General features: G+C 40.6%; 1 protein-coding gene across 10 annotated transcripts; it reads right to left on the bottom strand.

Annotated features, from left to right (window-relative positions):
* Window positions 1–81: 81 nt before the first annotated feature.
* On the bottom strand, window positions 82–23,880 carry LOC115585022 (Ral GTPase activating protein non-catalytic subunit beta). Of its 10 annotated transcripts, none has more exons than XM_030423013.1 (32): window positions 23,717–23,880; window positions 22,473–22,693; window positions 19,760–19,962; window positions 19,375–19,541; window positions 19,094–19,280; window positions 18,706–18,837; window positions 17,966–18,144; window positions 16,772–16,923; window positions 15,993–16,233; window positions 15,350–15,385; window positions 14,302–14,503; window positions 12,622–12,789; window positions 12,357–12,471; window positions 12,043–12,190; window positions 11,829–11,893; window positions 11,595–11,739; window positions 10,174–10,304; window positions 9,062–9,244; window positions 8,659–8,807; window positions 7,452–7,639; window positions 7,144–7,247; window positions 6,827–6,982; window positions 6,606–6,671; window positions 5,917–6,126; window positions 5,467–5,625; window positions 5,170–5,338; window positions 4,924–5,046; window positions 4,690–4,826; window positions 4,472–4,580; window positions 4,205–4,283; window positions 3,174–3,322; window positions 82–2,497 (listed from the first exon to the last, which is right to left on the bottom strand). In XM_030423013.1, the coding sequence occupies exons 2-32, from the start codon at window positions 22,647–22,649 to the stop codon at window positions 2,304–2,306; spliced, it is 4,623 nt and encodes a 1,540-aa protein (XP_030278873.1). In that variant the 5' UTR covers window positions 22,650–22,693; window positions 23,717–23,880; the 3' UTR covers window positions 82–2,303. The 10 variants fall into 10 exon arrangements, with proteins under 10 accessions (XP_030278873.1, XP_030278874.1, XP_030278875.1 ...); XM_030423014.1 differs by having other exon boundaries at window positions 6,827–6,979; XM_030423015.1 differs by having other exon boundaries at window positions 10,174–10,295.
* Between the last annotated feature and the right edge of the window lie 2,237 nt (window positions 23,881–26,117).

Here is a 26,117-nt window from a genome sequence, read left to right as displayed (position 1 = left end):
CAAACTACATAGTGCACCTTTAAGTGTATTCCTCATAGACATGCTGTGAACAAAAAGTAAAATGTTAGGAATGGGAGCAAATTAAAATGTCAATAATAGTTTTAATTGATGCATGTTACATTCAATACCCATTGTGATCCTCCCACACATAATTGCATACATACAGAACTTTTCTCGCTATCTCAAATGAGGAATGCAACAGACAGCTTGTAAATGCCTTACACTATCATATATTTACAGATCATCCTCCGCTTCTGTACATGGCAAATCCTTAAATACGATCAAACATCAGAGGAGCAACATAGGAGACAACGTATGACTGATTGTATGAAGTTTTCTTTGAAGCATATTCAATGTACTTTTTTCCTTCCAAAAAAAGGCATGTGCATAAAGCACGGTCATAAAAAGTGAGTCACACAGTTAGACATGGTAGGTTAAAAACTCCTCGACGCCTCTTCTTCATTCATATTTCACAAGATAAAACTTTTCCTTCAGCAGGGTTTTTTCTTTCAAAATGCACAAAAGTACAAAAAGACATGTAAGGTAACCAAAGGGAATAGAAAATCAACCCAAAAAAAATAAAAATAAAATATGTGCTCAGTGCATTAAGACTTTCCGATATAACAAAGAAACTAGAGGTGTTTGCCCTGTTCCATCTGTGTGATAAATAAATTCACATTGTTACAGGCAGACAGTGAGAGGGCTTGAATCAAAAACCAAAGTACAGTGAGTAAACATGAGTGAAACAAACTGTGAAGCCAAAAAAGAAAAAGATGCGTGAAGGCAAAACTGGACATTTATGTTATCCAAACCGAATATAAATGATAAGGTTAAATATTCTCTTTCTGGGTTTAGATTAATAAAAATAAAAAAAATACAACTGAGATCAGCCAGAATTAAAGTTAATGCCGTTAGCTACATTGAGTGTTTTGGCGTTTGAATCACCACAGATTTGTTTGGAGGAGCGAGACACTGAAACTGTGCTATTTAGTTCTGTTTGGTACTTCAATGTCTGTGGTCATTTCATATTAGCCCTGCAAACATCAAGTGCAAACTCCAGGAGCTCTGTAACTACTCTCATTATCAGTAAACTCACACGTCACCCGGCTTTAAGTGTTAAACCGGTTCCCGGGTCATGTCCTGACAGAGGAGACTGAAATCTTCAGCACTGTATCATCGTGAGATTCTCCTTTGTTTAAAGTGACATAATTCATCTTGAAATGCCACTGAAGGGTTTCTTGGGGGGGGGGGGGGGGGGTCGCTATGACTCCCTGTAGTGTAAATGATTTGACTGGCTGAACAAGCATACATGTACACACACATGCATACACACGCATACACGCACAAAATCATCAGTGCAGTGGCTGTTGGGAGATGGGATGACTTTCAGACTGGCACAGAGACAGCGCAGGTGTCAAAATGACATCCACAAACAATAATATAACGTAAGAGTGCTAGAAATCATCTGCAACATAAAAAAAAACCCATACAAACAGCGACATCTGTGTGCTCAGTCAGTTGCTGCGATGGCCGAATGTGTGTTGTGTTTGCGCTCGGAAGACTTTAGCAGGTGTCTCTGCATGTAGATGGCGATTTGCTGTAAAACTAGATTATGGGCTAATGCTGTCAGTCATTTCTTTGCTCACTTGAAACCACCTGTCCTGAAGCAGCTGCGATGTGTTTTATAAAACATTTTTATAAGTCTGACATGTTTATCTCCTTGGCAAAAATCCAACCATAAATCTGTCTGATTGAAACAAAAACAGATAATCAGATCTGGATTTTGGACACAAGTCTGTATTACCAAACCATCATGAAGTTCACTCATATCACAGGGTTTAAAGGACAAACTTATTTTTACAATTTCAGAAAGGCCAACAGTGTAACTATTGTATTGCAGTTAATGACAAGCAGAAACTCTTTTTTCGCCACAAAGCATGGACCTAAATGAGGAAAGACAGTCACTGTTGAGCTTCAGCCATTCAAATCTTCAACGAGTGGCTGCGACATAGAAATGTAGCTTTTTCCGCCTTGGCATGGTTTTTGACACTTTGCTCTCGGAGTCAAAGGCAGACAGTGTTGATATATGTATTCATATAAATAACAAAACAGTACAGTATAAATATAAAGATTCTGTGTGTGTGTGCGTGTGTGTGTGTGTGTGTGTGTGTGTGTGTGTGTGTGTGTGTGTGTGTGTGTGTGTGCGCACAGTTGTAAATGGTGTGTGGGTATAGGATAACGGTGTGTATGCGTATGTGTTGCTGTGTGCGCTTGTGAGCCAGTGTTAGGACAGGACAGGGGGGTTAGAGGTGAGGCTTCCCCTCCCCCACCTCGTGGAAGAGCGAGGTGTAAAACTCGGGCTCCAGCTGCTTGTTCCGGTAACGCTGGACAATCTCAGTTATTTTCTGCTTCCGCCGCACGTGAGGCGGGTTGTACAAGTCACTTTCCAGACGCTTCCGTCGGCACACGTTGATGACCGTTTGGCGCACGAGAAACCCTGAGAGAGAGACACAAACACGGGAGATCATCAGGTCAAAGTATACAGTTTTGAGATACAAAGGAATTTGATGAGATGGATGAATCCTATAACAACTTTTAAAGCATGAACATTCATAGGAGCTTTTGATGAGACAAAAGTAGTGAAGATGAAAAATTAGGGGCAAGAAATATATTCCAACATTTAACTATCTTTCTTGACTAACAGACAGAGTTAAATATATATTCTTTTAAATACTGTATGTATTTCTCCTGTTCATTTATGTTTTGAAAAGCCAAACAAAGCCATCTACTGGACAAAAGTGGTATTACAAGTGCTTCATGTAATGTTTTTCGAGGTAAAATTATGTTACACTGTTCATCATTACACTGTTTAGCAGTACCAGTTCAACTGAACCTTGTTCATATCACACCCATGCCCTGGTCATATTACAAACCATAACTTCTGCAATGAAAAACAACAATAGATTCAGTTCATTTCCTGTACACTCATATGTCAACCATGAAATATTAATGCATTTAGATTACTATTTCAGTGAGCTCATCAATGACCCGAATAGATTTCCTGTAAAACCAAGTGATGCATTAATACTTGTTGCCTCTGTTGTTTTTCACAAGGCAAAAAAAGGGAACACTTGGTACAGAGGAGTAAACAAAGACAGAGAGAGCCATAATACCTAGTGCTCTGCGGCTGACCACCATGCCGTCCACCAGGGGAATCACCATGCCAAATTTACCCACGGCTCCATGCAGCCGGATCCTGAAGAGTCCCGTCTTCAGAGGGTGGATGAAGATCAGAGGAACGTCCTTCTCAAGTAACCCTGACCTGCAGCACAGACGATGAGAAAAAACAGAAAAGGAAGATGATGTGGGTGATTTGCAACAACTAAAACAAAACATTAATATACAGTAGAATAATTCAGAAACTGGAACTATACAAATCAAATCAAAAGCACACAATTTATAGATAATGGCCTGATTTATATTTGGCATTACCATGTATTCTCATAGACTACATTCATGTACAACTTCACTGAACCCGACTGGCCTCCGCTGATGCAGTCGATGCTCTTTTAATTGAAAATGAGAACTTGGCCATCTTCACAGCTCACACCCAGCTATTATCTTTTCAAGGGATCTGGGCACTCAGCGAACTAGTTATGTCACTAATGAAATGAGAGTTGCATCATGTTGCATCAGATCACACTCCTCCAGACAACACCCTCTCAAAAGCGGCGTTGTTCATTTGGTTAAAAACAACCCATTTAAAACTGTTTGAGGCTCGTGGTCTGTGGCCTCATCTGTTGTCAATCTATCCACAATCTTTAAAACGAAGCTGCTTAGCAACAAGTTATGTCAACGTAAAAAAAAAAAAAGGCAACAATGTACAAACAATGTACATATGACTCATATTTCACAAAAACTGAATTTTCCTTTGTGCCCCTTCACAGTCCTGACCATTGTCACAGCTCTGCCACACTTCCTTTTCTCTGCGTGCTTTTGCACACACTGCGTGTTGCACTTCCTGTTTTTGCACTGTTTGTTTATGCTCTGTCTGTTCTCCTGCGTAGACAAACGTAGAACATGGGCTGGTTTGCAGAATGTTTTTTTTCTTCTTCTTCTTTCTTGCACCTGACCATAACCAGCTGATAAACCATATGTTCTCCAAACACGCAGCAAAGTGCTTTGAGTGTAAACATGTGATTACCTGCAGGAAGTGCTGTTGCTCATGCTAGCTTCCAAGCCCGTGCTGGTTTCCGCCAAGAGATCAGACAACGGGAAGTTCTCTAAAAACACAAAAACAACAACGTTCACGTATCTAAATCCATTGGTATTCGTGCTTAAGAAACAGGAACTGTTTATTATTTTGTACCAAAAGTTTTTTGTGTGGAGTTTAAAAAAACAGTGCAAGTAACAGAATATATCCTATACATAATTACCGGACAGGGCTGCAGTAAAAAGAGAATGTGCCTACCAATATCATCAAAGCGCTCCACCCACACCACAAACACCTTTGTCTCAGGACCCAGTGGTGGGAAAGACTTTCCAGTCGATGACCTCTTTGCCTTTACCAAAGGACTAAGCTACAGAAATCGCACACAACACAGAGAGTTTAAATTAAGCAAACACGACATAAAATAGAAAGCATAAGCACTGCTCTCAGCATACAGGTCAGTTATGTCCACATAATACCTTTTTGGCAGACTCCAGATTTTCAGAATGGTTGGGGAACAGCTCCAGTGTGAGATTGGGTTGTTTGAGTAAACCAGGCATGAGGTCTGTGTTGGTGTCTGCCTCCACTGTGGAGTCACTGTGCACTGATGACTCCTCTGGGAAACGACAAAAGAGCAAATGACAACTGTGTAAACTCTGAATCCCTCACTTAAATATATCTATCAATTCATATTCAAGGGGGCAAATGCTGACCAGAGTTTTCTGTCAAAGACGGAACAACAAAGGCGATCTCTGTCAGAGCATCAGCGTAGTACAAAACTTTCTTCTCCCCGTTGAACACTGAACCTCCTGTGTCCTCAGGAGTAGACACTTCCTCTACAGTCAAAACAAAACAAAACAAAGGTTCAACATTGACTTCCTTACCACAAACATCCAACATACACATAACAGCTACCATGCATTGCTCCACAGCCTTCAGTAGTTAGCTCTGCACCTTACCTGTGTGTTGCATATCATTACTGTCAGAGCAGGAGTTGAGGGACCAGCTGGTATCTAGGTGTCCTGTCCACCCTGGGTGGCGTCCAACATCCACAGGCCAGCCCAAGGACAGCAGGAACTCCAAAAAGTGCGGCTGGACGCTGGACGACGACTCCACGTTCCGCAGGATCTGAACACCACAAGCATGAGAACGCATCCATTCTTAAATCAGAGATTTTTATACACACACTGTGAAAGAAGTAACAAGGTCAACATCTGCACATTTTCAGTCCATCTATAAATGTCCATCTTTCCCACCTCTGGGCTGCTTTTCTGTCCAGCCCTCACGTAGAAAATAAAGACAGTGTCAAACGGTCTGCAGGGGAGCAGGTCCAGGTAGCTGATGTCGTCAAAAAACCCTGGCAAGGACGACTCTAGGCCAATCAGATGAGGAGGTAGACGACTGTTGTTGGGCTCCTATCAATAATAAATGTAATATACATACATCCTGAATGAATAATATGAACAATTACAATGTTATAAATATACAGTATGTAATATTATTGATTTATAGATTACAGTATCACTATCATTTATTGTTATTATTTATTACACAGGCTTAAACAGAATCACATTGCAATACAATTAAGTGTGTGTAGCTGGAAGGCTTGCATACAATATTTAATTTTGGCAGAAAAATGCTTTTCCGCGGTTTCAATCCAAGAGCTTTTTGGTGAAAAACCTTTCAGACAAATTATGTTTACCAACCTTGAGCGCTTCCAGAGACAGAAAGCCGAAGTGAGAGAGGAAGAGGCGTGCTGTCTGGAACTCCTGCGAAGGCGGAGGGGGTTTGCAGTCTGTCTGTGGGTCAGGGTATCGCTTGGACTTCCAGATTTCCTCGCTGTGCCGCTCCAAGGCATTCTCATACTCTATCTGCTTGGTCATCAGAATTCGAAGCTTGTCGTGCTGAACTTCCAGCTGGAAATACCAAGAGAAATTGGGCATTTAAACACGAAAAACCATTTTAAGAGGCTGTGGCTAACAAATTACACTGGTTTTATAAATTCGGCATGAACCCACAAAGTGCAAGTCCCACAGTGCAAATACCTAGGTTTCACCTCCCCAAGCTGATTTGAAAGAGTCATTAGTGTGCATCTGTACTCAAACACTTACCTGGAGAACAACTTACAACAGCCCTTTAATACAACCGGTCTTTGTTAAGTTTTCTGCGTTGACCGCGACAAAGAGGTGTTGAGTCAACTCTGTGTTTATTTTTCCAGCTGAAGTTTGTAGTGGTTTTGGATTGCATTAAAAGCTACAAATCATTGCAGAAGTGTTGTACTGGATTGAGAAACCAAACAAAATGATCTTCATGTTTGTCACCAAACCACATGATTTGACCCTTTTCCCCCAAAGAGACACCCAAAAGGTGAAATTTCATCTCTTCAACAACTCACTTGTCGGTGATTACTCATCAGTATATTTGGAGCTCTTGATTCATCCTGCCAGCCCATACAACCAACCTGATTTTGTATAATAACACATAATGTGAGTGAATAATTTATTGCATGGTTATATTTCAGTTCATGCCCATATCAGAATAATTTAAATGTGTGTGTAATTAGTCATAATGTGGACACAAGATCAGTGACAGGGTTCAACAAGAAGCTGATCTCACCTCCTTACTGACAATGTCATCCAGGTCAGGAATACTGACATCAGCTTTGACTAGAGGAATCTTATCCACCTCTTCAGGGAAGGGCCTCTGCTTGACGTTGTACTTGATCCCCACATCATTGTTGGGCGTTGGACGGCCCTCAGGAACAAACACCTGCTGTGGAAGGAGAGCAGTAGACGAGATATGGAGTAGAGTTGTGTTATCAGAGAAAAGGACGTGGAGCTGCAAGTTTAATAAAAGCAAAACTCAAACATTTCACATTAAACACTTCTGAGGAGATATTGGTTTGGCAATGTTGCTTTTCAGAGAGATCTCACCCTCTGATTGGCCCGAGCTCCTCTGGGTTGGTGGAAGAGCTGCATGGTCCAGGCATGTCTGCCAGCCGTCCCTCGGATCAAAACTGTCACCGATGGACTGGGGTCTGTTAGGGTAGAAACGCCGTCATTTATAGGGAAACAGGACGGCCTGTTGTTTCTTTGGTTTTAACTTCCAAGTACTTGGGTATCTGGCAGGTGACAGTCCCTACTTGTGCATTAAAGATGAACCACGCAACCCCTTAATTCTCCCCAGTAATCCAATAAACTGGCATTTTTTTTCATCAAAGGATGGATGATAAGCTACTGACTCTGCTCATTGCCCAGAGGTTGCTCCAGCATGGCGAGGATGACCGAGTTGTCCAGGACAAAGTAGCGGAAGTTGCTAGCTCCTGTGGCACTCAGTCTGGCGTAGCGAATCAGGGTGTCTTCATTTAGCAGGCTGCAGGTGGAGGCGGTCCCACTGGGGGAAGGGAAGGCCCCTAACACCTGCATGATACTGGGAAACACCACAGCAACACAACAAACAAGAACATAAATATACAGAAACTAGGTCAATACCTGCAGCATGACTGGGACATTGTAGCAGCGGGAAATAAAAACAAATAAGATTAAAGGTACAACCGAAAGTGATATTCAAATTTATAACAAGTAGTTTTTTTCAGCTGAAAGGAAGGGGGAAAAAAAGGAATGCCCCTTGAGTCTGCAATCTTCTGGGTGGGGGGCTACACTGTAATAACAGTGTAATGTTAGAAAACAGTAGTAAAGAAAAACGGCTTTGGACTGATCTTGACCCCTGCAGGTAAGTTTTTAAGTCTGTGATGATTTGATTTGACTGTTTGTCTTTTCTTATTTTCTGTGGTGTCAGTCAAGCCTTGATTAGAGTCAACTGTTTTGTTTATTTTATATACTCTGGTGGTATTGTTCCAGCCGACTACCCCATGTCAGTTTGCAGGATATTTAAACTGGAAAGCAACATTAGCTGAACTAATGCATTTTTCTACAATCATTTGATCGCTAGCATGTCAACAGCGACAAAAAGAAGTGTCTATGTTTGTAGATAAGAAGACATAAGAAGAGGAGACGTCATGGATAGAAAGGTAGTTTGTGGTGGTTCATGGCTCTTTTGTGTCAGGGTCATAAATGTATGTCTGGGTGTCACTCTGTCACCATGAGACAGATATAGGAATGTGATGATTACTGTTTAATATAAATGTATTACGACACATTTCAGTGTTATATCAGTGAGGAGTTCTCCTTCTACATACATAGATACATATCCAGCAGAATGTCTTGTCCATTCACAGAAAGGTCACAACAAAAATGAAGTGTCAACTTTTCCATTTCCACTTGTTTTCCTCTAGAAATATGGCCCAGGACATGTATTTGACACAGATATACTGTATATGAGCCTCAACACCGACTTTTATTTTTTCACGTGGTTTAAAATAGAAGAACAAAAGGGCCTTTAAAAGATAGATGCTTTGCATCTGGTGTAGAAACTTTGAGGAGTCTCACCAGGACAAAGTTGCCTCAGCAGCATCTTTTACTCTCATTGAAGCTGGGTTGTGCTCCTTCTCTCCTTTATGTCGGATTTCATGTTCCTGTCGGGATTTGCTGCCGGATATGCCCAACTCCACAATCTCCAAAACTTCTACCAAACAATCCTGATCCCAAAAAAAAAACAAAGGTTACAGAGTCTCAGAACGGGAGTGCACATTTTTCTTTACCTAACAATTAAGCTTAGGCTAGACTTAAACATAATTACTGACACTCACTTATACTTTCGCTTAGAACAAATGGCAAGGTATCCACATTTCTATATGTTCTTGATAAAAGTTTAATTTTACTAAATCAAATGATATCCCTCTTTCTTCATAACTATATGAGAGAAATTAAAATTGTAAGACCTGAAACCTACCTTCTCATCCAACATGTCGGGGTGTTCTGTGAGCCACACACACAGAAACTGGAAGGCAGCTACAATCATGGAGTGGAGGTCTCTGGATTGAAGAGGAGCTGGACGGCTACACTGGTAGACAATGTACCCACATATAGAGCTGACGGCACGTTTGCGATCTGCGGAGTCTACTCCCACCTTCACCTGGTTAAGACAATACGAAAAATACAGGAAAATGGTGCACATAAGATTCATCATAAAAGCCTTAATTTGAATGCACTTGTCAACTTGTTTTTGTAGGTTTTGGTGAGTAAGTGAAAGGCTGTTCAACTAAATTAGCACACATTCGACTATTTGTGGTTTTAAAAAATGTTTTGACGTTAAACTACACAACTTTTAACTTTACATTTCAAGTTACTTTATTGAACCTCATTGTCGCCTCAACGTCTTCTATCTCTGCTCCTCAGTACTTTTCATTTGTGTTACATTGGGTGTAGGATATTGACATTTTAGGGCCAATTACTATCTACTTTCCTTATTTGGAAACTGACACCTCTCATAGCATTGTGGCAGCGCAGGTGCACTTCTAAACTGGGAACAACTGCAAAGCCATTACCAGGCTGAGAAACTGCAGACAGAAACTTCTCTCGTTTTGGTCATTTGTGGGACTGTGCTGACAGTTTGTGGGCAACTCCCTTGTGACGCACTTGGGAAACTTTTGACATAGAAATCCACATGAATCACCTGAAAGCACCATTATTTTTCTTCAGTATAATGGCAGGAGATGTAGAAGTTAACTGAGACCTGGGGTTAAGATCAAATTAAAAAGGCATGTAGAAAGTTAGTTTGATGCTATCTGTTGCCATGGTACAAGCACAGACGTTCAATAAACCCGATTTCTTGAATAGGGTTTTTTCTTCAAGCCGTCTTAAAGGAGCAAATCCAGGATGTGCCTTCACACCATCTGTTGTTTTATCAAATGTTAGTTTGAAAGGTTGAAGTAGCTTCAGGGTGTGTAACACTGGTGAAATGCAAGCTGTACAATAGTCTCACCTTTGCTTGGCCAGCTACAGTAGTAATGATTTCAAATTGTTACAGTGAGTCTCTGTGTGTTGTGGGCATTGCAGCTTTACCTTGGCAAGCCCAGCCAGCAGCTCCAGGGCAGCCAGTGAAATGCTCATGTCTTGCCTCCACTGGGAATTGAGTCTCTGGGTGACCAGGTGGATGCTGCGCACCAACAGGCCTGCCGCCGTATCTGGAAGAGCTAGACCATATAACACCCGGAAATACCAAACACCGCAAAGAATAGAGCAAAGTAGGATTCAGGCAACATAGGTAGGTTAAACAGCACAACAGGATTGGAAGCCCAGTTAGTAGATATCTCTTTGTATTGTAAGCATGCATTAGACCAGACTAGCACAAAGTGTTGAGAAAGGAATCATACGGATGAATGGATAAACTGCTGAGGCAGAGGGCTGAGTGATCAAGGTTTGACTCGGAAAGAATGTATTTGTGTACACTATAATCATTCAAAATGAACTAATTCAATCAATTAGAGTTTTAAACATTCCTCAATATCAGATAAACAATTACATGAAACATGAATATAGTGTTTTTGTTATTTTCCCATGAGTTTACTGTAATATAAATTAATTTATTTTAAAGTTTTACTATTTAATTTGGGGCTGACACTGATAGAACATACACTTTCAACTTTTTTTAATCACTGCAAATCAATATAGGAAATGGCTGACTTTCTGCTGAACATGACTCTAAAGTTGCCAGAATTGCTCAACTTTGTTCTGAAAGAAAACTGTTACCCACTGGAACTAATAGAGCCTTAGGTACAGGCTGTGACACTGGCTCCAATTTTAGTAACCAAGCCCGGGATTTTATAAATATATGATGAGCAAAAAATCCCAAACCATGCTGAATATGCTGTTGCGTAGGAAACGACTACCACCAGGCTCGTCCTGCCCACTCTCGCTTGTTTTTTCCCTTCTAGTACTGAGCTTAACACCACTATGTAGCCGTTCCGTCCCACAGGAACCCTGTGGAACTTCCCCTCCCCCCATTTCCTGCTCAACAAAGTCACCTATAACTGCCATTGTGTTCAGTGGAAATTGGTATAAACTTGTAGGCAAAATTAAATGGGATTGCTATTATCTGTTTTTTAAAAATCAAAAATGCCTCTCACATCGTGTCCAACACATTAATTTAGTCAAACATCGCTCAGCCCTTCCAAGGAAAAGACAACATTTTTCAAATGCTTTTGATTTGTTTGCTTGAGATTGTTGCAACCACTCCATTACGGACAAATCAAACCACAACAGCACTGCATCACACCAAATAACTTTGGTTTCACCTACAAAGACATTTTACCCAACGCTTCTTAACTCTGCATACCACCTTAACCACGTTAGCTATAAGGAACAAATGTGTTATTTAATAAGTAACAATATCACATGAAATAATGCCCCTGCAAGCCTGTTATGCAAAGCTGGCACCATCGTGTTAATTCACCAAGCATGATGATATCAGCGGTTTGTCTTACCATAGTCTCGGAGTAAGGCCTGGGCAGGACGCTCAGAGTCCGGGCTGGTGGCCTCTGTGCTGCCCCCACTGGTGAAACTAATGCCACTGTTGGTACGGCTGTGACTCTGACTCCTCACAGTCATGTGGCTCCCATCTATACTCCCCTAACACAAAAACACAAATATCATGATGTCCAGTTAATCACTCTGCCTTTAGCATCATAAAATACAGTAGAGTAAATAAACAGTCTTACTGTTTCAGTCTGTGCACCAATGGACTCCAACAGTGCTGAGTCTTGAACAATATTTAGCATTGCACCTGAGATGGGTAGAGATTGGGAGAGAGGGGGGTCAATAACACAACTTTTATATGGAATCCTATAAAGACTTTTTGTTATTGTTAGTTGTTTTTGTTATTGTTAAGGTTTAATAAAAAGATCAAGAAGATATGAAGAACCCAGAAGATACCCAGGATGAGCTGTGTGTTGGTGGGGTCAGTCTCAGTCTGCAGTGCACCTATGAGGACATTGACGAGACGTAGCCTCAGGGACAGGAAAGACACTGGCTGGTCATGAGGCCAACCGTCTTCTTCATTGAACTTTCCTTCCAACAGAACCTGAAGCACAATATCATCATGGTAAAGAACCCAACCTACTTGTACTTACCTAAGGTAGGAACATCATTTAAATTAGGGGTTTTCACATTAGATACAGAGGAAAGCTGCAGTCAAAGAAAATGGCTTACACTACAAACACAGATCACATTTAATCCAAAGCCTTTACCTCTGATTTAATGTTGCCAAAGTGATGTGGCAATGGCAGCATTGCAAGTAGGATGTTGATTGAGGCTCTTCTCAGGTCGGTAGGATTTACATAGATCTTGAATTTTGACAGCTCCCTGTTCGAGGTAAAACAAAACTCTGACTATAAAAACTTAAGACAGTATTCTGGAAACCTCTAAAGAGAAATCAAACTAAATAAACTACATAAAATATGCAAATTACATGATAACTGATCCAAAACTTGTGTAAGATAATACCAATCTAACCTGTCTGGTACAATAGTCTCCAGGGCAGCTATGAAGTAAGGCACCACCACATTGATGCCCTTCAGGTCAGTGCAGAAGAGAGAGGAAGAGTTGAGAATGATAGAAGCCAGGACTGGTCTACAGATGAAATCAGAGATCTGAAGACCCTGAATCAGGACCATGTAGAACCTGTGCAAAGAGAAAAAGGAATACTTTTCTATTTCAGAACAGTTTAAGTCCCCAAAAATGTACTACATTTCAGTCAACTTATAGCCAAGATGTTATCTTTCTTTAAAACAATTTAATTAGGCTAATAAGCCTCTGCATAATCAGCAGCTCCTTGTATGCAGATTTCTTTTGAGACATGCCAAACAGTTTGATCGGGTTGTTGTGTATGCTGTGCTTACAATTATTACCATAACAATCACACTAGTGCAGAAACAATAAGTCGATTAAAAATCCCTACCTGGTCGTAGAGCTAAGAAATCATATCAAAATGTGTTCCAAAGGGAATGCTGTGTACAGGGTTCGTACATAATTTTCAAGGTCAAATTCAAGCACTTTTCAAGCACTTTTAAGGGTCATGTTCAAACTTTTCCAGTACCTTATCGCTGGGGTAAAATACATATCTACAGGAATATATACTCATGATTATTTATTTTTTTTCATTTTTTATCACAATTATGTACATTGTATTATGCTGTAAACATCTAAAATGATGTTTCATAATAGCAAAAACTTAAATTAAAGGAGTTTTATCCAAAAAAAGGGAAGCCACTCTGCGTTTTTCAGGCACACTCGCACTGAGACAAGGAGATACCTGAGAACACCATGTAATTTTCTTTTTTGACACAAACCTTTTTAAGTTGTTCGCTTATTCATCAAAGTTCATTAATACTGAACATGTCATCAGTCCAAATTGCATCAAATTCACCTTCTCCTCAGCCATCCTTCTCTAGGCTGCATGTGTGATGATACACACACACACTGATCTTATTTCTTCTTGTACTAAGCAAACTATCCAGTCTGATCCCAATTTTGCCAAGACACAGAGTTATAATGTCAAGCGATTTCAAGCACTTAAACTAAAATCCAAGCACTTTTCAGACCTTGAAAATGCAACATTGAAATTCAAGCACTTTCAAGGATTTCAAGCACCCGTACGAACCCTGTGTGTAATCTTAGAAACAATAGTTTGACTAGACATGAATTGCAATGCAAACCACATTCAGGGTTGCAATCAACCATTTTTCTGGAAAGGATAAGTAAGTAAAAATGGATCAAGCATAATTTCAAGATACCTGTCCAAATACATACCATAAATAAACAGACCCGAAGGCTAAATGTTACAGCAACAACACGAGATATGCACTTTGGCACATTGGTGAATATGTCTGAGAAGCCAACAAGGTTTTTCCCATTTGTTTCATTCAAACAATAGAACAATAAAATTTCACTTAACCAACCGTAAAGTTTAAATATCTCAGACAAGTTACAACTGACAAGTCACTTAATTAATAAGTCTTGCATGTTTCAGCGAGCATAAGCTCACTAAGATATCCCAACCAAAGATGTAGTTTTACCTTATCAACGTCTCGTTTTTGTCATTGAGAAAAGGGTTGTTGAAATTTCATTAACAGAATTAACACTGCGAGCAACGAACAAAATAGGAAAATAAAATTCAAAAAATAACTATGCTACCTGGACAGGTAAACAGGCAGAATCTCTTCTCCAGTTTTCTTGCTACAGAAGATGCGGCACAGAGTCCCGCAGGCCTCAGCCCGTCCTGACTCATAGCTCTCTGGGAACTCGTTGGCATCAAACATGGGGTTGGACACCATAGAGTCTGTGGACATTTGGGAACCCTTTCTTCTCAGCTCCAGGCCTACTTGAGTGGCTATTGCTGTAGAGAGTGGGAAGAGACAGAATGAAAGGACCCTGAATTGCAATGTGGTCATTTGTTTACATGCATGCATGAGAAACAGGCAAACAAAGACATGTAGCTACTATATGCACACTACAATAAAATATAGTAAAAATTTGATAAACAAAAGCACCATAAAGCAAGACGTTTATTCGCTATCGCAAGAGGGAACAAAGACGTCAATGACTGCAAACACACGCACACACGCTGACACACACACACCATTTGTAAGCATTCAAAAGGGAACTCTGACACAAAGAGTTTGCTATAAAAGTTCTAACTATCACTGGCACAAAGCATGACCAACCGTGGTGTGCTGGTAAAAGCTGCAGCACCACAAAGCAAAATCCCTGTGTCAGCCCCCTCGCTGTTGCAATTATATGACTGTCACTCAAGGTACAGAACATTCACTTCATGCATTGAGGCACCAAACCAATAAAATCAGAACTCAAGTGAACTGACAATACAAAAGGAAATAACGAGAAACATTAATGCTGAACTTGAGGGGGGTCTGAAACTAAATCATAAGGATTAGTGTGACCCAAAGGAAAAGAAAATGAGAACTGAAAAAACGGGGTGGCGTTGTCACAAACTGGCAACGTTATGGTCGAGACAAGTGGTCAGTTGGTGAAACCCATTCCATCACCTTTGGAGAAACGCTGAGAGAACGCTGGTGAACTTTTATTTATGTATGTATGACAAGCAGTGGGAACAGAAAAACAATGGAGATAATGGCGATGATCATGAGGAACTCAACTGAAAAGCAGGAAGATTTGTCAAGAAACGCAAATCAAGTGAGGAAAAAAAGCTGCCGTTCCTACTTACAAGATTTATAAGAAAGGAGAATTTGGATAAAAGAGGCTGCAAGATAACAGAAATAGTGGAGAGACACAAAATCAAAGCAGATCCAATATTTGGGGATCAATTCATATCAGGCATGAATTGTGTGAATGTTTTTTGTTCTCCTCAATACATGACTTTTGACCCACTACAACTCTTTAACATTAATCAGACATGGTAGACACGTGCAGGACACTACACCAAAAAGAGAAAAATAAATGGAGAGCCAATGATGTGCCAAATTTCTATTCAAATGACAAGTTCTGTATGTGCTGTCACTGACTTCTCTAGTGATGATTTGACCAATAAAATGACTATATGAGGTCCTAATCTATATACAGGTTGAGCCAAGTTTAAATTGTTGGAAGATGTGAATGGATTAGAATCAAATGGAAATCTCATACCAGGCCACTTCTAACCAAGCCCTCCACACACAGAAAGGCACAGACAAGTTTCAGAGAAGATGGTGAAAAAAGGAAAGGATATCCCAACGACATACATTTAAAAATAACACAGACACCAAAAACACACGAACTCCACGAAAACATGTACTAATGAACGGCAACAAAACACCCACCTGCCCATGCATAAACTGAAACGCTAATAGATTCACAGTCTGACTTCTTACCAGTCATGCTGGGGTCTCGACTGAGGCCGCTGTGCAGCTTACAGTGGACCAGAGCGGCGTCGAAAAGCCACTGGCCGAACAGGTTGAGAATGCTGTTGACCTTGGGTCGTGCTGGGGCCGGCAGCGGCCGAGATTCCCAACTGCTCTGATTTGGGCTGGAGAGAAGGGTCGGCGAGGACGAAGTTTGTTGTTGCTGCTGCTGTTGCTGCTGGGATGCTTTGGTTGGTTGACTACCACTGCTCTGCAGGGTGGGGAGGGATAGAGGAAGGTATTTGTTGGGCTGCTGTTGACAGCACAGTTTAACCAGTTTTTTTTTAATTTCTCCACATTAAATAGGACAAAACAAGCGGTGAGAGACACGATATTACAGAAGACGACGAGATCAGGATTGAATATTTAGTTATCATGTATTAACAAAGCTTGTTTTCTCGTGTTAACCGGTTTACTTATTTCGAGGGACCAAAAGACAGTTTTCTCAAGATAACAGAATAATTTATCCATAGGATTCATGAGAGTGGACCATGACATACACATGCGGCTCTATGGGGCTGGTCAGGGAGTTTCAAGCAAACCAAATGAAATTTTATATAAACTTTTGCGAACGTCAGTTATGAGAGGAAACGACTTGTTTTCTTGTGACAAGATGTGACAAAGCTCTGGTCTGCCAGGCCTGTCATTAAGCTTGCAAATAAAGTCAAAAAAACAATAATAACTTTTTCAAACTGCACTATTATCATTAAATTACTATTCGTACAGTTTAACGAAACACTTGAACTTACAGTTGAACTCTTGCTCGTGGTTTTGGTCACAACTGTGTGCCGTTGCTTGCGGCTGTGAGGGGGCGTGGTGTTGGTGATGGAGGGGGGCGGGGACATGCTCATTCTGTTGACTGGAGTGGGCGGGGCACTGTCAGCTCTGGGACGTGATATACCTGTAGACAGACAGGTAAAATGAGCTAGAGACTTTGTGTTTGGGAGATAAATATTTCTGATTAGCATTAGTAAACAAGAAAGAAAAAAAATCTTCATCCCACAGCTCTTCCAGTGGACAAAACTTGTTATGGTTAAATAAAATCATTTGAAGCTGTTTTTGGTTTGAGAGGTCAGTCAGTTGATTGCGGACGATATTCATTCATAGACATGCAAGACAATGGTTAGGTACAAATCAGCAGTAATCGATATCAATCCATCTTGATTCACTTGTTGTGCCCACAAGACACCCCTCGTTGCTGATGTTGTAGCTTTGTCGGAATATTTGGGAAATATCATTTTGCTATATCAGGTCTAAGCCCAGTTGTTAATATCATCACCACCAATAAATAGTCCATCATATGCCCATCTCATTACACAACGTATCAGCTGATGTCTGTACCATGAGAAAGCAGCACTGGGCAAAAAGTGAACACCCTCTCCCGTACATCTCTCTTTTCAACAGAGACACCTACAGTATAAAGAGAAAAATACACACTGACATGTTTCTATTCAACTTAATACAGGTATTGCTGACTGACATCCTCCATCTTGTGTCTACTCAAAAGTAGTAGCTGAATAACAACTGGAAACTCTTTGGTATCCTTTGATTTCAATATAGTATGAAAATAAACTTAAAATGTGCTTAAGTTAGATTACAACAAGCATTAAGCTGCTTTCATTTTTGTCAAATTAACATCTTTTTTGCACAAAACGCAACACAGAAAAATCCGTCCATGCAACCAATATGTAACTTTGATGACAGGATTGGCATACAGAATATGAAGGGCCACCGTACGAAAGCAGGTAGCTGACCCAAAAGGTAGGAACAATATTCAAAAACATCTGTAAAACAAAATGAGCAGTAATCTGAATATGTTTTTACTATTACTATGACTAAAATGTGCATAAACACATACAGGATCTTTCTGCTATGTTTTATTATTTCATTCCACTGGTGCCTTATGAACATTTACATCCAGTCACTACTCTGTATCCTCTTACCTAAGAAGGCATCCACAAGGCAGCTGACGCCCCTCATGGCCCTGAAGAAGATCTGGGGTAGCTGTTTCAAACATGGATGCAGCACCACTTCATGAGGGATACCACTGGAGTTAAGAAACTGTTCCTGAAACTTTGGAGTGGTGCTCACTATCGCAGGGTTGCTCAGGTCCACTGGGTTGCTAAAAACAAATGGAGAAAGGAGGAAATATATGGATCAAGCAAAAAGCTTGCAGATGATGCTCAAGCCTATTGGATTTATCTGATGTTTAATTCTGCTGTGGCAGAATGGATGAGTTCCCGAACATTTACCACTGTCGTGAGATGACGGCATAGCTGTATTTTGATGATGTTTACATTCAGATCGAATTTGGAAGTAACCACGAAAGAAAAACATCAACAAAAACAAATATTATCAAATATTCTATGAATGTGAAAGAGTTTCAAAGTTACAAGTTACTTTACAAGAAATAAGTAAGGCTGAGAGGTATGGATAGATGAAAACATGCAAAATAAAATGACTAGCCACTGTATTTCTGTTATATTATTAAAGACAGTTGGTGGAGTACATAGAGAAGGGAAATATTTGATAGTAAGAGGGTGATGTGAGGTACTTCCATCCTTTGCTACAATATCTCTGTCTCTTACAGCAAATAACAAACCTGTGTCCATAAGAGTTCATTTTATGGGGACAAAACATCGGTTTTTCAGTTTAAAATCCAGGAAAATGAGCATTTATGCACCTCAGCATGTGGAGAAAGCGGTACCATGTCTGTGCCACACAGTCATTGTCCATCTCTAAAGGAATCAGGTTGGCATCTTCATCAGGAACTTTGAAAGGTGGGAAGGATGGTCCGTGGGTAAACCGCAAAAGTCTGGATTGAAAAAAGTGAGACACAAACGCACAAGCGATCACACTCTGCAGAGAATACAGGCACTTATCTTATTATTATAAAAAAACAACAATTTATATTGTGTATAAGGCTACCACTGTTTAGTGACCAATTATCTTAACTCTTGTTGAACAACCCAATAAAACTTCAAACATAAAACACACTTTCAGTGACAAACTGAATTAATCCTCAGTACTAAGTCAAAGGCCACATGAAGATGAAGTGGTAACTTTCTAACCTGGAGGTCAGGGCGCAGGCCACTCTGCTCCACTGCTCTACAACAGGAGGGTGGTGTCTCCAGTTGGCCAGCATCTCCCTTGCTGTCTTCCAGTAAGGAGGCGTGGGAAAGCAGCGGGCACATGCCAGTAGCCATACCTCAAACAGCACTGCCATCAATTTCTCTGCCAGTTTCTCTGCCACTCCGACTGAAGGAAGTCACATTTTAGTAATCATTAATGATAATAATAATAATAATGATAATACAGTAATAGGGGCTGTGTGACACGGGGGGAGGCATACCTCCAACTGTAGGCGGGGCAAGTAATGTGTCGTTGATGCGCAGCAGGAAGAGCAGCAGCACCTCCCAGGTTTCCCTCACCATGGAAACAGACTCGCGTGCCAATTTCTGGACTGCAGTCAGAACTTGCTGGCAAAGCCTGATGTGGTTCAGACTGTGCTGTTCAGGCCTGAAAGGAGATACAAAGTGTTTGCAATGAGGGGACACAGAGGAAATCAGAGAAAGGGGCAGAGAAAAAGAGGAGAAGTTAGAAGTGCACAGCAGACAGCAGCCAGAGTTTCAAGGATGATGACAACTATAGAAAAAACAAATACACTATCCACAGAGAAATACATTCAAATTTTAAAACTATAGGTAACAGGAGAAATGGGAACATTTCTGACATACCTTGGTACAAAGACGTTGTAGAGATGTTTGAGGATGGTCTGGACATACATATTTGGCTCCTTGACAACAGGCTGAGGCATTGAGTCCCTGGGCGACACCAGGGCCATCATCCAGTCTGTGTACACATCCACACACAGCTTGACAGTGTCCCCCTCTAGGGGGAGGGTGAGGCCGTAACACAGCACCTCCATGGTCCACTTCACCTGGGAACCAAACCAATCTCGTTAATGTATGTAAATGTTTTCATGCTGTGGTTTTCTGGTTTATTTCACAGAATATTGCTGTCGAGGAGTCATGTATCCTGCTGCACATGACAAGGCAAATGACAGCTCTCAAATCATTTTTCTCAGCAGTTTTATTTTCTGCAAGTGCTGCTTGTACTGTGTCATGTGAGTACCCTTAAGCAGTTTAGCACATCTGATTTAGTGTCTCGTAACAAGAAAGACCAAAGGTTTAGGGAAAGATGATGATGGCAATAACAAAACACTGCCTCTCTAAAACACGTTTCTTAAGTTTCCTTCAGAATCAAAAACAGACCGTAAATACTTAAAAGGCATGTGACGAATGAAAGCCAGATCGTCATTCTACAGTGAATAGTAAACACCAACGTAGAGGTTCCAAAGACAACAGTACAAGCAGGAGATGTCGCAATCATGTTTCTTTGCCCATGATCCTGATCCAATTACTCGTATGTTCAGTATCAGTACAATCCAAGATTTTACTTTTATATACTTGTCAGCTGAGGTCATCCTTCCGGCGCAACAGCTTTCATTCTTAATTTCCTACTGTGTTCTGTGTCAGACAGAAGAGAGTCGGTGGGGATCAGTAGCAGGAAAGTTTATCCAAGCTTTATCCTCAGCATGAAGTGAAGTTCAAAGCCACAGCGGCACTTCAGATGCACGGTGCACCTGAAAAGTATTACTGAAATATTTTTAAACCAACGCAGTTCTCTTCACATCCCTTCCTGACACATGCTGTCATATCATTAATTGAAACTACTGGCTCGCTGTGAGCTCTGCGGTTCACTTGCTGACACCGGTGTGTGTCTTATCATAGCACAAAGGAGACGGCTTGAATTAGACAAAGAGACATCTCTATTGAACATACTAATATTACTGATCTCGGATTTATGTGCCTCAGAAGGCTTTTAGACATAAACATAGCAACTTACAAAGTATATTTCTTGCATGGTCTATGCAGAACACAAAGAGAAAAAGAAATGCACAGGCATCAAAACTTTGTTCAGTTTCATTAACATGGAAGGTGAAGTGAAGGGGGAACTATAACAACAGCTACCAAGCGTCTGTTGTGTGTCTGGCCTAAGCTTCCTGCAGAGATAGGAGAAGCTATCTCTGTAGCACTCCATCAGTCACACCTCTCTGTGTTACACTAGCTATACCAAAGACACTTGTAAATAAACAACGACAACTCACCTAGGTTTTACCTAGTGGGACTTAAATGGACTTTGAGAGCATAAGGAAACACAAAAGGACTATGATCTTATGACATAAAAATGTAACTCATTAGCCTCAATGTCAAGCATTACATCTGGTAAATCGCAAACTTCACAGGACAATCATTCCTACAGTTTAGTGGCAGTGGGAGCATCATGCCATGATTTTAATGGCAGGAACTGAGAAAGTGCGAAGGATTAAGGGAATCAAAACAAAGCCAAATATAGAGAGGCACTTGAATAAATCCCACTCTACAATACACGCAGCCTAATGACACAGTGACACAAAGCACAAATCCAACATAGCACTGGTCATTGTCATAATCTTTGCCAGGCTAGAAACAGGATTTACATAAAAAAAAAAGAAAAAAGAAAAAAAAAGAAAAACTCTTCTTCTTCTGTATAGAAGTTAAGTGAAGTTTAAAGACGGAAGCAGAGGAAAAAAACTGCCTGACTGTAGTTGTGGAAACCTGATCATTTGCAAGCATTCCTTGTGTATTTTACTTTGTCCTTATTGGGTACAATGTTTACACTTACAAGTGAATGAAATCAGCTGAGAGTGTAGTTATTTTTGACCATATCTACACTGACACAGTTATGACATAGACATCTGTTTGTAAAATAAAAGGTTCCCCTCTGAATGCCGTGGACAGGAAGCACTTTTATTAGATTCTGGCTTCTTAAATGTTAATATCTTGTCAGCACAGCTTGAATATGGCACATATGACAGCGCTGGGCATGCAGGAGGCTGTTCCTTTAAGATTTCCTGCACAAACCATTCAAGTTATATCAAACAATGACTGTGCAAAGTAAAAATAATTAAAATGTCATCATTGTGCAAACATTAAGCAGTGTGTCCATAAAAGTGTTTCCATCAGATTCAAACAAGTGATAAAAGTAGCTTACACTCGATTGAAGAGAGTAGAAACCTGAAGATTGTACTGATCGGAACCTGGTTGTAAAGCCCACTTTTTCCTATCTGTGTATATATCTATCTATCTATTTACATATATTGACATTTATTTGTTTTCTAATCACATGGCAAGCAATTTCTCAAAAATTTACTTTTTGAATGCAATCTTGTGACTCACTTTGTCTAAAATATATCCAATGAGTGTGTGAAAAGGCCCACCCCCCATAAAACATACGGCACTAAGTTTTTCCTCCGAAGCACTGGTGATGGGGCAGGTAGCTTGGCGGACTACCAAATCACCAAAATGCCGAGGCTGCGAGGTGGAACAGTGTGGACCTCTTTCTCACCTCCTTGTCTGTCTTGAGGATGTTCTCTGTGGCGACAGGGCTCACAGCTGTGCCCAGAGGTTTGACCACAGCATTTGCCACCTCCGTGCCCACAGTGGTGGGATAGGTGTGCAGGACACTCAGGTGGCCCTGGTCACTCTGCACCACCAGCTGCAGCGAGCGCCACTCGGAGTACATGCTGCTGATGTCTACTGCACTCTACTCACACCTCCTGCCCCCACCTGCAGACACCAAATCAAACAGTCAAGTTAATAAAGCAATTATAGAAATTGTGTTTTCTTTAAGAAGGCAACTATAGCTAGTATCCAGCACTTCTACAGTTAAGCCCTCTGCTGTGAGAAAACTTCTGCCAAAGCTGTCAGTATGTTGCCAATGCTGCAAAACGAGAAACATACACGCCTCTTAGACGATAACTGACTTGATCTTGATAGCTATCACAGGTCCAACAAGCTGCATTTCAACGTTTACGTGCTATCTGATTTAAACTCGTCTCATGTATCCAACATTAGTGCATTGTGGTGGACGGAGTAAACAGGATTAAGACGTACAAATGAATGTTAACAACGACAAACGATGTTATCATATTAGAACTAAAGTCGTTTAGTGCGCTGCACGCAAACGAATGCTGACTGATGTGCAGTTTGACTGTAGCAGGACCCATCAAACAGACCTTAGTATGTCGTTGCAACAATTACGTCTTCTCCTCCCAGAGAAAACAAAAAGTATCAAGGAGCATTACATAGCATATGTTAGCTTTAAAAAATACACTAGCTGGCTTTTCTGCTCTGAAAGCTTTAACCAAGTCAGGGAATGAAACATACCAATCATTTGTATCCCAAACCTCGAATCGTTAACAAGCCAAGGAATCATAACCAGGAAACGGTTCGGAAAATGATTAGCTTGCTAACGATAGCTAGCACTGACATCAAAACATCTTCCTGATCTCGATGTTGACATTAGCTCAAGTTAGCTGCTGGCTGTCTTCTGCGTTGCACGACTGTGTCTCTTGATGAGACAAGAAGCTGTCGATAAGGACAAACTGGCGGTTGTATGTGCCAACTTATCAGTTATCTCAAACTACGTTGTAGTTGAGTCGACGCTGCTAGCTAGCCGAGCTAATGTTCACTGCGCTAGCCCGTTCGCTGACATTAGCAGAGCTGCCTGCCGTTTCTGCTAGCTATCTAACTTTGCAAAGACGCTAACATTTGTTCGCTAGCTACGCAATTATGGGTTTTTCCATTTACCTGGACCGGCTGGAAATGCTGTCATAACAGAGCTCTGAAACTCGCAGTTAGGGCTTTCTATGTTTCCTGGTCTAGACCATAACAGCCTCCATCTTCGCAATGTCAAGGCTTGGAGATTGCAGCTTGATGGGCTAACGGGAAACAGGATCCGTAGATCGACGCCCCCTGCAGTGCTGGTACAGCAACTGCATCAGAGCTGGTGCTGCCTTCAGGTGCTCCTGGTGAACTGTGATCCCTCACGACACCCATTCAAGTGGTCTCAGACAAGTAAGCTGATTTATAATGAAATAAATCAAGGAATCAGATAGCTATAGAGGTTAGATTACATTTCGCGGTGCATGGTTATGTAGAGCAAATTGAGCAAAAGGGGTTCACTGTAGGTTATCGGAATACAAATGTCTTATTGTTTTTCTTGTTGTTCCTGTTAGGTAGCTTAGAATAAAACAAGATGAAACTAAAACTAAAACTTTAATCTAGTTTGGATGAGTGTATTATTATTTGTACATAGTTTGTACTTGTGTATATGTATATATATATTTGCAGTTTACCCTATATGTTAAGTATGGGCTATTGTATAATGTGTACTTCAATCTAATATTTTATTTTTAAAATGTTATGTTTATCTTATCATCTCTATATCGTACTACTATTTTTTCTTTCTCTTTCTTCTCTCCATTTCTGTTCTCTCCTACCATCTCTAGACTAATCTCTGGAGGGCCGTAAGCGCATTTCACTGCGCCTCCTATTGTGTGATCTGTGTGTCACAAAACATTAGGAGAATTAGAAGCTGGGAATAGCTCCCAAATTGGTTTTAAATGGTCATATTACGTGTTTACCGGCAGGATGAATTATCAAAACAGAAAGTCTTGTCTTGTTTTCCAGATGTGTTCTATTGTGTTCTCTTAGGTCAAACCAAACATTGACAATGACACATGTAGTCTCAAACTACTCCACTGGATATCTTAGGAAGGCCTAAATTGGTGAGGTTGACTTTGTTATCAAATCCAAGTCATACACCAAATCTTGCAACACCTGTGTCATAATTAGCTCCGTGGCTTAAATGTTTAATTAGGCTCAAGACTGTGAAAACAACATCATCATATCAGTTCTAAAAAGAATGGAAACTTAAACCCCTGATGAGGGAAATCAGTGGCACCACAGCGTCACAACATTATACGTTGATATCATGGTTAGGCCTCTGGAGCTCTGTGCATATAGTCCAAGTGTGAAGATTTGTTTGTTGGTCATATATTCCATTTGTCTGCTTTGTAGCCATGAATATCTCTGGTAGGATCTGGCGAATCGATGAGCAGAACTGCAGCTGGAACTACCTATATTTGTCAGACTTTTAGTTCCTTGGCCAAAACAACCATCCGCACATTTCCATCTGTATATAGGAGTTGGGAATTTAATTCAACAACCAACTACAGCTACAAATAATAGCCAAGACAGATTTTAAGCATACTGTCGACATCTTGATTGTTAAAAAGCCTGGTCAGGTTAAAATAAGAACAAACGACACAGTAAACATGCAAGAGAACTGTATTGGTTCTAATACTTGTGGGTTTTTAAATTCTTGTATTGACAATTCTGCATTTTATCTCATGAATTCAGAAAAGATCAATACGATCAATATCGATACCTGTAGTTGATCAAAATGATGACTCACAGCTGATCCATCGGTGGACAGTTGAAGATGCGTTCACTCACCTGCAGGGGGAAGCCTTGACACACTTTATGAAAGATGTCTTCTCAGTTCCTTGAGTCTCTTCAACAGTCGGTGTAGTTACTCCATTCATTTTCGTTGAGCGTTTATGTGACCTATGTAGAAAGTCTGGAGTAATCAAAGTCTGCTCTCAAGGAGTTATCACCGTTTCAATCTGCAAATACCAAGAAAGCTCCTTTCAAATTAGAGCAAAATACTCTACGAATAAAATGCACCTGTCTGTACATATCAGGCATGAACATTATCTCTCCTCTATAAAACCGTGGTATGATCGTGCTGTCCTGCTTCTGCATTTTCCCTGCTGGACTGAAGTGTGTTTAAAACAACATTATGTAACTTTTTTACCTTAAAATAACAGCTACGCAATCATTTTGATGGTACATTGTCTTGTAATAGGGTCAACGGTGTCTCTTCCCACCCAACGCCTGTTTCAAGTGTTCCAAGACTTAACATTGTTATGATACAATTCTCTACATTATGTAGAAATTGGCAGAAAATGCCAACAGTGTGGCATTAATAGATATAATCAATCATACATCATAGTTTTGACCTATCTGAGAAACTCAAAGTACAAAGCTGAAGCTGACTGACAATCAGTGACAAATCAGTGGCAAAGTATTTCGCCCTCACCCCCGTCTGCATGCTAGAGTGCACTATGATAATAAAACACTACAG

The sequence above is a fragment of the Sparus aurata genome, chromosome 7 (assembly GCF_900880675.1).
Source record: "Sparus aurata chromosome 7, fSpaAur1.1, whole genome shotgun sequence".
Lineage (NCBI taxonomy): Eukaryota > Metazoa > Chordata > Actinopteri > Spariformes > Sparidae > Sparus > Sparus aurata.
This window is presented reverse-complemented; position numbering and strand designations above follow the sequence as displayed.

What these genes read in the sequence shown, in the direction of transcription:
- LOC115585022 (XM_030423013.1), bottom strand. Translation starts at nt 22,649, where the DNA reads ATGTACTCCGAGTGGCGCTCGCTGCAGCTGGTGGTGCAGAGTGACCAG. An exon ending in ATCTGGAGTCTGCCAAAAAG is followed by an intron (nt 4,581 to 4,689) that starts GTATTATGTGGA and finishes CGATTTCTGTAG; the next exon opens with CTTAGTCCTTTGGTAAAGGC. An exon ending in AGCAACAGCACTTCCTGCAG is followed by an intron (nt 3,323 to 4,204) that starts GTAATCACATGT and finishes TCTGTGCTGCAG; the next exon opens with GTCAGGGTTACTTGAGAAGG.